Here is a 15,407-nt window from a genome sequence, read left to right as displayed (position 1 = left end):
TGGGAGAGGCATATGGGCTGTGTCTTCGGCGTATAATACCTCCATCAAGTAAATTCTGAAGATGTTGTTTCACCTCATCATATTATATATTGTGGGCGACATCAATTCTAGATGTGGTGAAGAACAGGATTTCATTGCAGGAGTAGATGGTATACCACCGAGGGATATCTTAGACTACACAAGTAACGCATATGGCGAAAAACTGATTGACTTTTTGACAAGTTGCAACATGTGTATGTTAAATGGACGAGTTTATAGTGAAAATGGCTCAAATAACTTTTCATGTGTATCAAAATGGGACAAGTCTGTCGTTGACTATGCATTAACAGCAAACGAACAGTTATCTAGGTGTAAATCGTGCAACATATTTCTCATGTCAGACGTTATAAACCGAAGCGGGATACAATTTGAAAAATCGGTGCCAGACCATGGGCCCATCATGTGGACAATAGATGTACAAAGTCTCGATTCGGAGACACGTATCAATAAAACAGTCAGTAATAATAATTGGTATGACACGAGAAAGATACCTAATGATTTTCTTAAAACGGCAGAAGCTTTGACCGAACGGATTAATGATCTTGAAACGGATCTGAACGAAACAAAAAACATAAACACAGCATATGCTAAGTTTATATAGATTATAGAAACAGAGTTACATAATCGTGACGTGCCATTTCGGAAGATACCGTCCGGACCAGCTACAACAAAAAGAGGGAAGAGTTTAAGTAAGCCGTATTGGAACGAGGATCTATCTGCTCTATGGGACATTGTATGTGAAAAAGAGAAGGCATGGTTAAACTGCACTGAGCATTGCTCACGGAGGAAACTTCGAACAGAATTCTGTGAGAAAAGAAAAACTTTTGATAAGATCGTAGATCGTAGATATAAACCTCAATACCAAGTACAACAACAGGGCATGCTTATCTCAACGTATGGTAATTCAAATAAGAGAGACTTTTGGAAACAGTTTGGAAAAATCGGAATCGCTAACGATAGGGGAAATGGAATTCCATTAAAAATAGAAACTGAAAACGGATTTATTTTAGATCATGGAGCTGTTCTAGATAGGTGGAAAACCGACTACAACAATTTGCTGAACGTACCATTAAGCGACGACTTTGATGCTGCACACTTGGAGGATATAAAAAACGGTAGGCACATATTTTTGGAACAAGACTGTAAATCTCTAAACGAGAGAATAGGCGAGCACGAGGTCCGAAAATCCGTATATCATATGAAATTAGGAAAATCTGCAGGAATAGACTATATAGTCAGTGAGTGCATCCGCAACGAAACGTGTATAGTTTTACTACACAATATTATAAATAAGTGCTTTGAAACTGGTAAAGTTCCGGACCTGTGGCTTAAAGGTATAATCAATCCGATCCCTAAGAACGATATTGGAAAGAAATGGGACCCACTGTCATATAGGGGAATAATTTTATTATCTATCCCAAGCAAAGTATATATACACACATTCTGGATACAAGATTGTCACAGTGGTTAGAGGATAATGACGTCCTGGCAGATGAACCTGTGGCTTAAAGGTATAATCAATCCGATCCCTAAGAACGATATTGGAAAGAAATGGGACCCACTGTCATATAGGGGAATAATTTTATTAACTATCCCAAGCAAAGTATATATACACACATTCTGGATACAAGATTGTCACAGTGGTTAGAGGATAATGACGTCCTGGCAGATGAACAAAACGGTTTTCGTAAAGAAAGAAATTGTGTCGACCATATTTATGTATTGAACAGTATTATAAACAATAGAAAATCAGCCAAACAGCAAACATTTGCCTGCTTTGTTGATTGCAAAAAAGCTTTCGATGGTTTGAATAGATCCTGTTTGTTGTTCAAATTAAAAACTCTAGGTATTCGTGGTAAATTTTTAGATAGTATTGGTAGGGAAGGGGTGGTGTCGAGACAAATTTCCAATGATACAGTTTATTAGTTTATGTATGTACAGTCAAGTAACCTAATTTCGTGGAAACCTATTATTCGTGGATTTTCGGAAATGATTAATAATTTACGTGAGCGACCTTGCGCGACCTCCGCATTAGTTTGTTGTAATAAACATGGGTTTTCTGTACAATATCAGCTAGTAGAATGAATCCAGTAATTTCAAGCAAGGTAAAATGTATTAATGTATACTTTGACAAATACAAAATGGCGGAGTTCACTTATTACCAAACGTCACCATATTTTATTGGCCGAATTTCATTATAATCCCGTGCGGTAATTCCAAGTGTCGTCTACTAGAATATAATCCAACGAATGAAGTCACGTGATCAACTAGCGGATTCCGTGTCAGCAGAAAATTTCTATGGAACACAAAGTGGACCATATTCTTATGTTGTTTCAGTGACTTTTAGCAATAAATCACACTACGTATCTTATTTTGTCAGTCACTATTTTTTTTTAAATCGTGGTTCTTTGAAAGAATTGTCACTAGTTATAATGAATTGATATTAAAGATAAATTCTAAGAGAAGTTAATTATACCACCCGGTATCCATACAACGTGTTTTTCTAGACTTATTTATAGATCAAACATTGTACACGAAAACAGGTGACACATTCTGCCGCCGTTGCCGAGTTGGTTGCTCATGAAATATGGGTCAAAGTGAAGGATTCATTAAGAAAATCGAAATAAACCAATTATAATTATTTTGTAGAATATCTGAGGAAACATCTAAGACATAAAAATTTGTTTTCGTTTTTTTAACTTTGACGAAATTTGGTGTTGAATCCTTATATCCACGAAAATAGGTTACACCACTGTACTAATTCGAACTATGTATTCTGAAATGTATAAAGAATAAATATACGTGAGATAATAAATGTAGTTACTTCCCTTAGTTTTCTTAAGGCTACTGACAAATATTGTATGGGACATAACTCCTGCTTGACAATAATGAATGCAACAAACAAAATACGCTAAGCAAATCTGACCGTTACCTAACATAACCTATATAATTACAATTAATAATGAAAAGAAGGGTAGGAGAACGCGCAACGCACTTTCGACTCGATAAGTTGCTCTACATCGCGATATTCTAAGACAAATACAAAAAAGAACGTATGCATAATATAAACGACCGTTATAAAGCTAATCTTAAAAGTACCTGAAGTGTTTTGTCCAAAATTAAGTTAATCATAATAAAACAGGAAAGGTTTCTCAAAATGTTTCCATTTAAAATGGCGTGCTCGGAAACAAGGGCGAATAACTCTAACAAGCACGTGGTCGCATTACAAATGCCTCAGACCACAACTTATGCAAATAAAAGTATCAACTGAAATTCAAAACAAGTATAGTATCACTTTATGAAAATGTGTCTTGTTCTGTTAAAGTGAACTCTTCATTAACTGATTGGTTTCAAGTAACTCAAGGTGTCAAACAGGGCTGTGTTTTATCACCAACATTATTTTCTATATATGTAAATGATTTAGTAAAGGAATTGAATGCTATTGAATGTGGTATAGATATCGATGGTAAACTGATCTCTGCATTATTATACGCAGACGATATAGTTCTTTTAGCACCGGATGAAACCAAACTACAACGACTGTTAGACGTATTAAGCAATTGGTGTCCTAAGTGGAGGTTAGTCATATATGAAGATAAAACTAAAATTGTCCATTTCCGTAATCCTAGTGTCATCAGGTGCACTGTTAAATTCAATTGTGATAACTTAAATATCGCATACACCAGTGAATATAAATACTTAGGTATATGGCTCAATGAATTCTGTGACTACTCATTTAGTGCTAAAAAACTCGCAAAAATCATGCAAATAGGGCATTAGCTGTGATAAAAACAAAGTTCACTCAATTTGTTGGCTTTAATTTGAATGTATATAATAAGTTGTATGAAGCCCTTGTATTACCTATCCTTACATATGCATCTTGAATATGGGGAATCAATACCCATAGATGTATTAATGTGCTTAACAATAATGCTTGCAAATTTTTCTTAGGTTTAACCAAACGGAGCAGCAACATAGCATCTCGGGGGATATGGGCTGGCTACAGGGGGATACCATTCTGAAAATAGAACTATTTCGCTACTGGAATAGAATTTAACTAAAGGGAAGTAACTTATGTAAAGATGTGCATAAGTGGAGTATTAGGCGTAAAACGTCATGGGATTACCGGTTTTGAAGTTAGATAAGGAGCTCCATGTTTTAGTTATTGAAAATGATATTGCCTGCCTCAATAATGTTAAAACAAAGTTATCAGAAAAGGACATAGATCATTGGTCACAGAGCTTAAGGGATGATAACACTTGTATAAATGGCAATATATTAAGATCATATCGTAAATATAAAATATTGTTTAGTACGGAACCTTATGTTCAAGTTAAGAATAGGTCGGTCACACAGACGAATTTGTCAAAATTAAGAGCGGGATCACTTCCACTAAGAATAGAAACTGGGCGTTTTTTAAAACCACCCGAGCACGTGTGTGAAAGAATATGTATATTTTGTAATGATAGACAAGTTGAGGATGAAGAACATTTTGTTTTTAATTGTGATTTTTATAACCATATAAGACAATCAATATGTACCAATATGTACCTGCCAAATTAAACCAACTTTTAACCTGTATGATAATGTAAATAACATTTTACCTCATTTTTCATCTTGTATATATAGAATTTTTGAACAGAGGAAAAATGCTCTTTTAACCTAAACGTTTACATATTTATTTGCATTTTATGGGTCTCACTTTTATTGCTAGTTTTCATTTTTTTAACCTATACTGTTGAATGTTTTAATTGTAATGTATAGTGTCTCACAAGCCGTTACCGGCTGGCATCTTAATAATTTTGTTTTTATGAATTTGTGCAATTTATTTTTGTAAAGATGGTGACACTGATTAAATAAATTATTATTAATGTTATTATTATTTCGTATAACAGTAAATTATCCACTCATTGTTCTTCTCTATTGACCAAGTCTGAAGTGTTTCCTTTAGTTTTATCAACAACTTAAAGTGACATATTCACAAATTAACATTACTAATAGGTTTTAGCTTTGTCCTTGGTATGTTGACGTCATTTTCGTTAATCATGAAATAGGCCTATAAATTCAGTCATGATCGTGAAACTGACGTGGCAATATTGGTAAATACTCTTGCTTTTATTTTTGAAGAGACAAAAGCATTGAATTAAATTGCCGAATACTCTTTACTACCTACTTACTAGGTGTACGTGCCCGGGATGTATTTGAGAGGGGTCATTATAATCTGTTTTAATATTGCCCGAAAATAACTATTCTCCCTCAAATGTTTCACACTGGAAAACAAGACTCTACTTTCAGTCCATTAAAATTTTTGTTTTGGTATACTACTTGGGAGATGACAAAAAAATTAAAATTTTTAGGTCTTTGTTTATCATTGCCTGGTGTTCTACTATAATTTAATATATCTATAAACCTAATCAATAATCCATTAAACTTTTGAAACACGCTTAGAAACATTTTTTTCAATAATATTTAGTTTAATGGATATATCGTCTTAGAGATTCTATCCTTTAGTTTTGGTACCGTTTAAGTCCAACTGATGAATATATACACTCATTGACCAAGAAATAAAAAAATAATGTAACTGTAACACAAGAGATCACTGAAATCATGATATCCCTTTAATAACCAGTAATCTCGATAATAAAATATTGTTATCTCTTATTCTGAATGGGGTTGATAATACTAATATAGAATACATTGAATCATAGCTAGCAGGAAACAAAGACAGTGAAAGTTACAGAAATATTAAAGACTGGATTATTTGTGAAATGTTGTACAAATTATTCTTCTTCTTCAATTTATTTGGAGACTGGAGTATATAAATTGGAGATTATAACAATCTGTACTTTGAAAGAGTACCATAGTATATGTCAAACATTGGTGGTGTTCGATGACCAGATATAGTGAGGTTATGTTTCAAAGGAGACGAAATTAACTGTTAACCCTATTGCTGTTGGTAGTAATTTTGTTGAAACCACTATTTAAGGTCGTTGCTGTTATTCCCCTTGATGCGAAGTCAACAATTTGAGGTCGTTTCAATTCGTTTAATTTTGTTCTAAGACGTTATGAGAAGAATATTATTGTTTCAGACAGAAGACGATACCTAAGAAACGAGATAATGGTGTCTAGAATACATTATACAGCGGTCAATTACATACTCATTGTGTTCAGTGTGGTTATAATATCCGGTCTTATCTTGGGATTGTTATATCTTATTTATAGAGAATTTATCAGACATCAACAGAAACAGTTTAATCATATGAAAGAAAGGCTGTTCAGACGTCGACCTGGAATCAGTGGTGTTTCAGGATCCGGTGAAGATATTGAAACAGATAGTAGTAATTCAATCGAAGGTCATGCAAGCAGTGTGATGGAATTAAAATCTGTGACATCTGCCGATCAAATTTTATGTTGAGAAATACGATTTTAATCCGTACCTTCCCAACTCCATTACAACTTATTGTAATACTGTTTAGATTTTTAACAAGACGTCCAGATCGTCTGAATTAAATTAAATGAAAAGTGTACAGACAAAAGTAATGACAGTGGTACATAACAAGGGTATTATTTACCACCCCTGAACCAACGACCGAATTCATTACCAACTTATTGTAATACTGTTTAGATTTTTAACAAGACGTCCAGATCGTCTGAATTAAATTAAATGAAAAATGTACAGAAAAAAGTAATGACAGTGGTACATACCAAGGGTATTATTTACCACCCCCGAACCAACGACCTAATTCATTACCTATTTCAATACGTCACAAAATCTATAATATCTGATAAATGTTAAAGAATTTTACTATCAGTCCAGAAATTATCTGTCGACTTCGCACCTTAGTTTGTCTTTAACCGCATGCGACCTGGGCCCTGTTTGTTTTCAGCCAGTCTGTGTGGGAGTGAGGCCACCCTTGCAGAATTGGGATCAACTGAATTTTAGGCGACTACTGCCGACAACCGTCGGCATCTCGGAGAGTTCGATCAATCGCTGGATTTAGTCGGACCAATCATACTAATCGACCGCAGAATTGCACGTTGTTTCCACCATCTCTCAGATTTGATGACGTGAGCTGTCGGAATCTCACGAAAATCTTGTCGATTGCGCAGTTGTTTAATTTCGATGAAATGTTTGATAAAAGTGTTTCGACCTTTGAGATAAAATGGTAATGAAAAAACTAATTATATAACAGTAAATTATCACAATTCCAGTATTTTGGTTAATATAGTTTAAATAACCTTTAATCATTTATTATTTTATTCATCCAAATTGAAATGTTGAACGTACAGAGTTTGAAGAAATCACAAGACCCAATTTCTTTATTACGTCCATACCAATAAGGGCGGTATCACCGTATTTAATAAATACAGTCACAGTCAATAGCAGCTTGCATACATCCAACAACATCAATAGCATTTCCTTGATATGATGTTAAATTCATAACAGGTTTAGAAAGTAAAGCAGTAGAGAAATGCTGTTGGTAAATTTTATGAGGCAAAGTTGTAACTACCGAACCTGTATCGAGCAACATATTTACGTCAGATGATTCCCCAGTAGGTGTAGAAATATGAAACATACGATATAATTTAGTATTAGCAGCAATATTGACCGTAAATATGAAAACAGGATCCGTAACTGAATCTTCCATCTGAATTTGACACTCATTTCTTACAGTGTGTACATTACTGTGATCACGAGTTTTTACAGTGTATTGTTTACCTTGATCTGTTTCGCACGTGTATAATTCTTCACTAGAACTTGAACTGTCAATTGTATACACCGAATCTTTTTCACGTTCGGACATACAAACTTTTGCAAAATGACCATTTTTACCGCATTTTGAACAAATAACACCTTTTGCTGGGCAATCGGTAGAATTCGCGAGATGTTTTGGGGATCCACATCTGTAGCAAGTTTTCTTTTCAGATTTAGACGCATTCTGTACAGTGGCATCATAAGCCAACTCTTTTCCGATTTCCAACTGTCGAGGGAACTTTACCGTGCACAGCCAATCGACAACCCTTTTCATTGTTTTCAGCCTTGTGCTTTGATATTGCTTTAAGTGTGAACGCAGCATTAGAAACACAAATAATCATGATGTTTTCTGTCCTAATAAATGAAATACACAAAGCATGAGATATACTGGACAGTAAAATAAAAGTATGTGGGTTTTGGGGTATTGAATGTCGTTTGATTAAGTTACTATATAATTGTGTCTATTTTAGAGTCTAAAATTTTTATAAGGGATGAAGAAGATTGTCAACTCGCATGCCTTCAACAAGTTGATCCGCCCTGTGTGCTAAAAATTGAACGCGTTTTCAAGAACAAGGGCAATAACCTATACTAAATATTTTTCGATTCTTCTGATTTTCAATATGGGAAAGAGACAAAATAACAAAGGGAGATATTGGAAAGGGGTGAAACGGTTTCTTGATAACTATAGTTATCATATTATATACAATAGAATTCCTCTATATTCCAATAAATCCATCAAACATAATATTCATAGAGTTATGAATATAACATATTTTAAACCTAAATTGCTTTCCAATAGTATGAGTGGCAGTCATACTTTAGACGCCAATAGTGTAATTAGCACTCCAATAGTTTTTTAGGGCGCCAATAGTGAAATTAGGGCTGCAATAGTGAAATTAGGGCTCCAATAGTGAAATTAGGGCTGCAATAGTGAAATTAGAAGTCCTAAAAGTGAAACACTAACAAACGACACTTTGGATTTTATTCTAAATTCATAGAGTGACCGTGATTTTCGCACCATTGCACTCCATTGTCTGTTTAACGGGTCCAGTTTTATCCATTTGCAGTTTTTCATCATGATCGCCGGTTGGTCTTTCAAAAGCTCTGTACTGGTTCTCTTGTACCTGAAATGAAATGCATTCACAACTAATAATCAGTGGCAGAGCCACAGGGGGGGCACCCGCCCCCCTCGCAGCCCTGAAGGCTAGTTTTTTTATGGCAAGGCATTAAAAACATTTTTTTGAACGGCCCGATTTTTTTTTTTTTTTTTTTTGGAATTTAAAAATGAAATCATATCTTTGCCCGAATATCCTATACTATAACTGTATTTTTTTTTAAATTGATAGACCGATTGTATTCTCCTATAATATAATTTCATAATTCATATTATTTAGGGATCGAAATCACTGCCCGAATGTCATTCGTATGATTATATTTTACATATTTCAAAAATTGAAATCGCAGCCCGAATGTAGAGTTTAGAACTTTTTTTTACACAACCAAAAAAAGGCAATTCGGGCACAGATTTCAATTTTTAGTTCGGTAAGGTTTCAGTGAAACAATAGTGTTTCTCTCGAAGAGATTGCAAAACTCTCATAACTAAGTTAGAAATTCGGGCAACCTCAGATATCTCACAGAGCAATAGATAAGTCTATTGATTATGTGAAAATTAGTTAGTCATTAGCATGATTTTAGTTGAAAAGACACAAACACAAAAATACACTGCATGTTATATAATATACTGTATATATCCATGGCACCAGTCCTGAAATAAGTATTCCCTGAAATCTAACTTAGAAATAGATTAATTTATTGATAGAACATGATACATTTATATTAAGAAATCTATGCTCCCAGGATGAATGGACATTGTTCAATGGTTCAAGTCTACCGTGAAAGAGGAAATTGCTAAGATTTTGATTTCTTTGTATACATGGGGAAATTTGTTCTGAAGTTCCGAGTAATGGCGTTTGACTATTATGGAGGCTTTGGTAGCTGTAGAATCAAATGTCGTTATAAAGGGTATTATCTGGTTATCATGTTGAATGTTGAGTCCATTTGGCCTCACAGTCTGCAGTTGATCGATCCAATAACTTTCGCGTTGTAGACGTCTAAGCTTAGGTTTCATGCTAGGTGATGTAGAAACTGTTTCTATAGGCATGATGAGAAGGTCATCAATGGAATGATCGGGAAGGTTGAAGTGATTCACAATTGGTCTATCCTTGCCATGCACTATATCATAGCGATGGCCATTGAATCGCGTTCGAAGCGCATTTTGAGTCTCGCCAACATATTGTACATCGCATTTTTTACAAGAAATTAGGTATATGATATTTTGATCTCCGCAAGAAATTAGGTTATTCATCGCAAACAATTTTCCGTTCTTGTTATTTTTGAAAAAATGGGTACCATGTATGTGTTCGCATGTGCGACAAGTAGGACCTCCACAGGGAAATAACACCGTGGTGTCCATAAAATCCATGCTGTTTTCGCTGATATTTGCTGTCAATTTCACAGAAGGGTGGTGGTTGTTTAAAATTTCGAAAGATTTCCAGAAATGTTCTAGAGTATCGGACCAAATGATAAAAATATCGTCAAGAAACCGGCCATAAAATAAAGGTTTAAACGGTGAGATATTTTCTATCTCCCTCTCCCACTCGGCCATAAATATATTCGCATAACTAGGGGCAAATCGTTTGCCCATAGTAGTTCCAGATGTTTGTAAATATATTTTTCCATTAAAAAAGAAGTCATTGCGCGTTACACATAGTTTAAGTAAATCTAAAATCTCTGTATCAGGTCGATCAAAACATGGATATCGAACAAATGCCTTACGGACGGCGTCAAGACAAACATTGTTGTCAATGTTGGTATACATACCGGTTACGTCCAAAGAAATGAAATACGCGTTTTCGGGAATGTCCAATTTCTTGATTTTTTCAACAAAATCTGTTGTGTCTTTCAGATAAGAAGGGTGTTGGCATGCTAGTGGCAGTAAAAAGTAATCTATGTATTCTGAAACTCGGTATGATTCGCTAGAACAATCAGAAATGATTGGTCTACCTTTTTTTGTTGGCAACGGACCACTCAGTTTCGGGATTTTTATGAATTTTCGGAAGCGTGTAAATGTGTCGTTGGCGAGGCTCAGTGGACGCGGAAAGGTAGTCATAATGCTTTCCTGAAATAAATTTCTTTTTTACCAAATTTTGTAGAATATTGTTTATTTCTCGAGCAGTTTCCATAAAAATAGGTGTATCAAGTTGGCGATAGTGATTTGGATTGTTCAACTGTTTATCAATTTCAAAAATGTAGTCATCGCGATTTTGAATGACGCAGCAACTGCCTTTGTCACTTTTCCTGATAATAATGTTTTTGTCATTTTTTAGATTATTGAGAGATTTTCGTTCAAAATTGGTAAGATTGTTACTTGGTGTGATGCTTTAGATTGATAAGATCTCGGTCAAGTTCGAATTTGACATATTCTTGTGAGCACTATAGAGAATACAGTTTTTATCTGATTTTGATAAAGCTTGGTGTGATGCTTTAGATTGATAAGATCTCGGTCAACTTCGAATTTGACATATTTTCGATGAACGGTTTTTGAGATATTGCCCTTGACTTAGAACGCCTTGAAATTTGTTAAAAATTGTTCGTGAGCAGGATTGAAGCTACAGTTCTCAACCGATACTGATAATTGTTTGTTGTATTTGGGTTATTGATATTGATTTTGAAAAATTTTGTGGAATTACTCAGCATAAATAACTGGCATATATATATGTCATTGAATTCAAACTAATAAAATTTCTTCAATATGAGAAAATTCGTACTTTAGTCACTAAAGACTGTTTTATCATTTCTGACAGCTGCCAGTGGGCGTATGTTACCTTGCCTCGCAAGCTATCTTTAAGGATTGGTGGCGTTACCAATCGGGTCAGTCAAGAATCAAAATGCGATGCGTTAACTTCCGCAACCAGACGGACAGAGCTCTCTATTTTTCTAATTTATTTGTGTGCTAAGCGAATTAATACATACCTACTTTTCATTTCAATTGTGTCTTCTGCTACTGTCTTGTGTCCCCAGGTTGGGGAAATTCGAAAGGAAGGGAGGGGGAGGGGAAAGGGCATAGTACGAAATCATGGTCGATGTTTTTGCAGTTAAAATAGATGAGACACCCACCCCCCTTCTGGTGAAGTGTGTATCTCTGAGACCGATCGCCGAAGGTCACTTTCAGACCATTCGCTCATAAAGCATTAATTTTGTTGGTACCTGACCGACCAACTGGGAAGTGCCCTTCTTGACTAGAATGACTAATGCTCGGAGATTGTTTTGCCGTTGAAATCACCGTACTTGGAGAAATTTTCCTGGTGTGCAAAGCTACGTTTGGACATACCAACTTTGAAACCTAATGTAACTTTATTGTTTTTGTGTTTTTATCATAGTAATAATAGCAATAATAAAACCTAATCTACCAACGATCCGAACCGCAAAACAAAAATCAAATTCCATAAAATCATATTGGCAATACATTGGTAGCAGGCTAATAAATTTTTCATATGCGGGAAGTGGTATCAGGTGTCAAGAATGGTAAGCATCTCCTGCATGGTCTGGGCGTTGAATTCGAATAATTACACCGTCAATATAGAGTATGATATCTGTGTTATTACCATCAACATGTCTTCAACGGTTGTTAAATCAGGGTATTCCTCCGGGCGTGGTAGTTTGATGAATCTTGGAGCAATGCTTAAGAAAAAATCAGCAACCCCATGGAGAAGTAGTAGTTTTAGCCACGCCACTGGAAAAACCAACATTTCCGTAATAACCACCTTAAGCCAGATATACCAAAAATGATACTCGGCCGATAACTCATCTTATTCATGTTGATTCACCCGGATATGACGTTCAATCGGTTCCGCACTTGTAGCAGGTTGCCTTTCCAAATTGTCGCCTCTATTTTGTACAGCAATAGCTTGAGCAACCGTTATAAAAAACATTTTAAATGAAATAAAATGGCTGTTAACACGAACACTAAACTTGAACTCATGCTCGTGTTAATACCCTAGAGATTAGTGTTAGCGCAGAATTACTAAATCCACTTTGAGGCTTATTTCAGATGGGAATCGATTAGAATTTGAGTACCGAATGTCAAACTGTAAAATAAAACCGATTGCCAAAGGAAATTAATAATTGTCATTTCCACCCGCAAATAATGTGTTCAGGTAACCCCTGAAATCGCATCTTCGATATTAACACTAACACGAAGGAGAAATCGTGTTAATACTATGCTTAACACCATGTTGATAATTTTTATATCAGGGCTAATACGGAACACCAGTATGAGGTCAAGTCTTGCGGACTAACACCAAATAAACCGCGTTGAGAAATAATAAATACGTTCAAATAAAGCTTTAATATACTATATCAAATCATCAAATATAGAAATTTTAATTAAGGCTAAAAATCCATACAGATCGGTTCTGTGTGATATTTAACATCCAAGAAATCATACCGATAGTAAGCTCGTGTTACACACTCCGTGTAAATATCCAACTACAGTGTTAGTGTCCAAATTCGGTACTCCCCTCACCCCGTGTCTATTAACTTTTGGGGCGTGTCTTAACCCAAAGGCCCTGTTCCCAGAACATGTCCTACTGATCTCTCGTTATTATTATCCGCCTTTTTCTTATGTACACCTATTCCACTTTGTGCCAAGGACCGCATTTTGGCATCTAATATCTTTCGCAGTAGTAAAAAGTTGAAATCTGTATTAAATTAATATTTCGGCCATTTTCTCTCATGAAATACTGTATGGACATTAACATTTCGTGAATTGTATTCCCTTGATAATCGCCACATCTTTGAATTTTCACTTCCGTCACGAACAATAATAACTGATCACACAGGTCATTGTCATTCAGTTACAAAAGTTTTTCACCAATATTATTTCGAATTCTGTGTCGCCAGGAATCAAAAATACGCACTGCCCACTGACACTTTTTTTCTGTATTTTTGTTGATGGCAACTCTTTTCAAGGAGGTCATTTCAATTTTGGACAAATCTACCTGTTGTCGAACATTTAATTGGTGAATGGGGGATGATCTGCTCTACTCTGCTCTCTTCAGTTGATTGAACATTGCCTGCTTCAAATTCTTGAGTGATCTTGAGTGACAGGGGCTTCCATGTTGTCCAGAAAGTCTTCAAACCTTGGGCTTACATCGCCGGAGTCGAAAGTATTTTGCGCATCTTCAGAAAAAGTACTCTGGGTGAGTAAAAGGTCGTCTGAATCCGACATAATTTGTTGTTAGTCGATTAAAATTCGAACGTGTGTGTGAGCTTTTATATGACGCCAATAGTTAAGTAAGTTCACGATGCACGTGAGATAGCAATCTAGGACTCCAATAGTAAGATACGTGAACGATCCACGTGCAGCTATATAGGGCGCCAATAGTCGAAAATAGGTTTAAGTAGAATAAACTCCTCTAACACGCCAACAGTTTTGACCTCCTTGGGGTGACTTCGATTGAACCTCTGTGGTCGAGCTAAAGTTGATGGAGAAATGACGTAATTATATACAATGCGCATGCCGAGTGAGGGTCGCAATCGAATTTGATCGAGTTGAGGCAATATGGCGGGACTTTTGACCATATATAGACATTCCATGCTACTATGTTAACTCGTGTTTGATTTTCCAAATAGTGAGTGTCGGACCCGAGCTTCAAACTAGGTCAAATATTTCGTCACACGAGTCTCAACTCCAAGAAATATTACAGTTCAGTTGTGACTCGCGTGACTCGAGTCTAACCCGAGCTCCAATCGAATACACCCTATGAAGTCGTCGCCCTAATCGGCCTCCTCGGAGTTTATCCTTTACATATAACTCCATAGAAATAATTCATTAAATTAAGTAATTTCGAAACATGCTAAGAAGCGTGTTCCAATAATTATTTAGTTTAATGGATATATCGTCTTGTATAGAAATTCTATTCTTTAGTTATGACTCCTGGTAAGTCCAACTGATGAATATATACACTTGTTGACTAAGTTTGAGAGTTTAAATTGTATGTCCATTCTAACAGGTAATATTCCTTTAAACAGAGTGTACGATTAGAAAAGGCATCAACAACCAACGAACTGATTAAACATGGGTTTCCTAATTTTTAGTGTCAAACTAAGCAAACTATTAGATTAATTGGTGTTTCTAATGGATTATCATGCATTCTTAATCATATCATTATGTTCTTATTGCATACAATTAAGAGTTTTAACAAATTATAAATGTCTATGTATGTACCGTCTGGATAAACAAAAAAAGACTTTTTGATCTTTCTTGATCTTTTACTCAGTGGAATTCTGCTGGTAATTTTCTTCTAATTTAGCTAATTATGAATTAATCATGAACATGGACATCTATTCATATAGGTATTAGCATTTTCAATTTCATAAATGAAAATATAATAAGGGAACCCATCTTTAATACAGATATGGATGTTTTTGGGTTGAGAACCAGCAGGATAGGATGTGAACTTGGTTGGCTGACTATCGTTTTAAATTTACAAAATCATTACGAAAGATAGGCTACCATCAACCTTATTCATATAAAAAGACTGAAAATTTA

At 35.2% G+C, this 15,407-nt stretch overlaps 1 protein-coding gene across 1 annotated transcript; it reads left to right on the top strand.

The window, feature by feature from the left end:
- Positions 1-229: 229 nt before the first annotated feature.
- LOTGIDRAFT_153334 (hypothetical protein) lies at positions 230-6,454 on the top strand (the record flags this gene model as incomplete). Its single annotated transcript, XM_009057234.1, has 3 exons — positions 230-479; positions 648-1,277; positions 6,129-6,454. 3 exons carry the CDS (start codon positions 230-232, stop codon positions 6,452-6,454), a joined length of 1,206 nt encoding a protein of 401 aa, XP_009055482.1.
- Between the last annotated feature and the right edge of the window lie 8,953 nt (positions 6,455-15,407).

Source organism: Lottia gigantea (genome assembly GCF_000327385.1).
Source record: "Lottia gigantea unplaced genomic scaffold LOTGIsca_3, whole genome shotgun sequence".
Classification (NCBI taxonomy): domain Eukaryota; kingdom Metazoa; phylum Mollusca; class Gastropoda; family Lottiidae; genus Lottia; species Lottia gigantea.
This window is presented reverse-complemented; position numbering and strand designations above follow the sequence as displayed.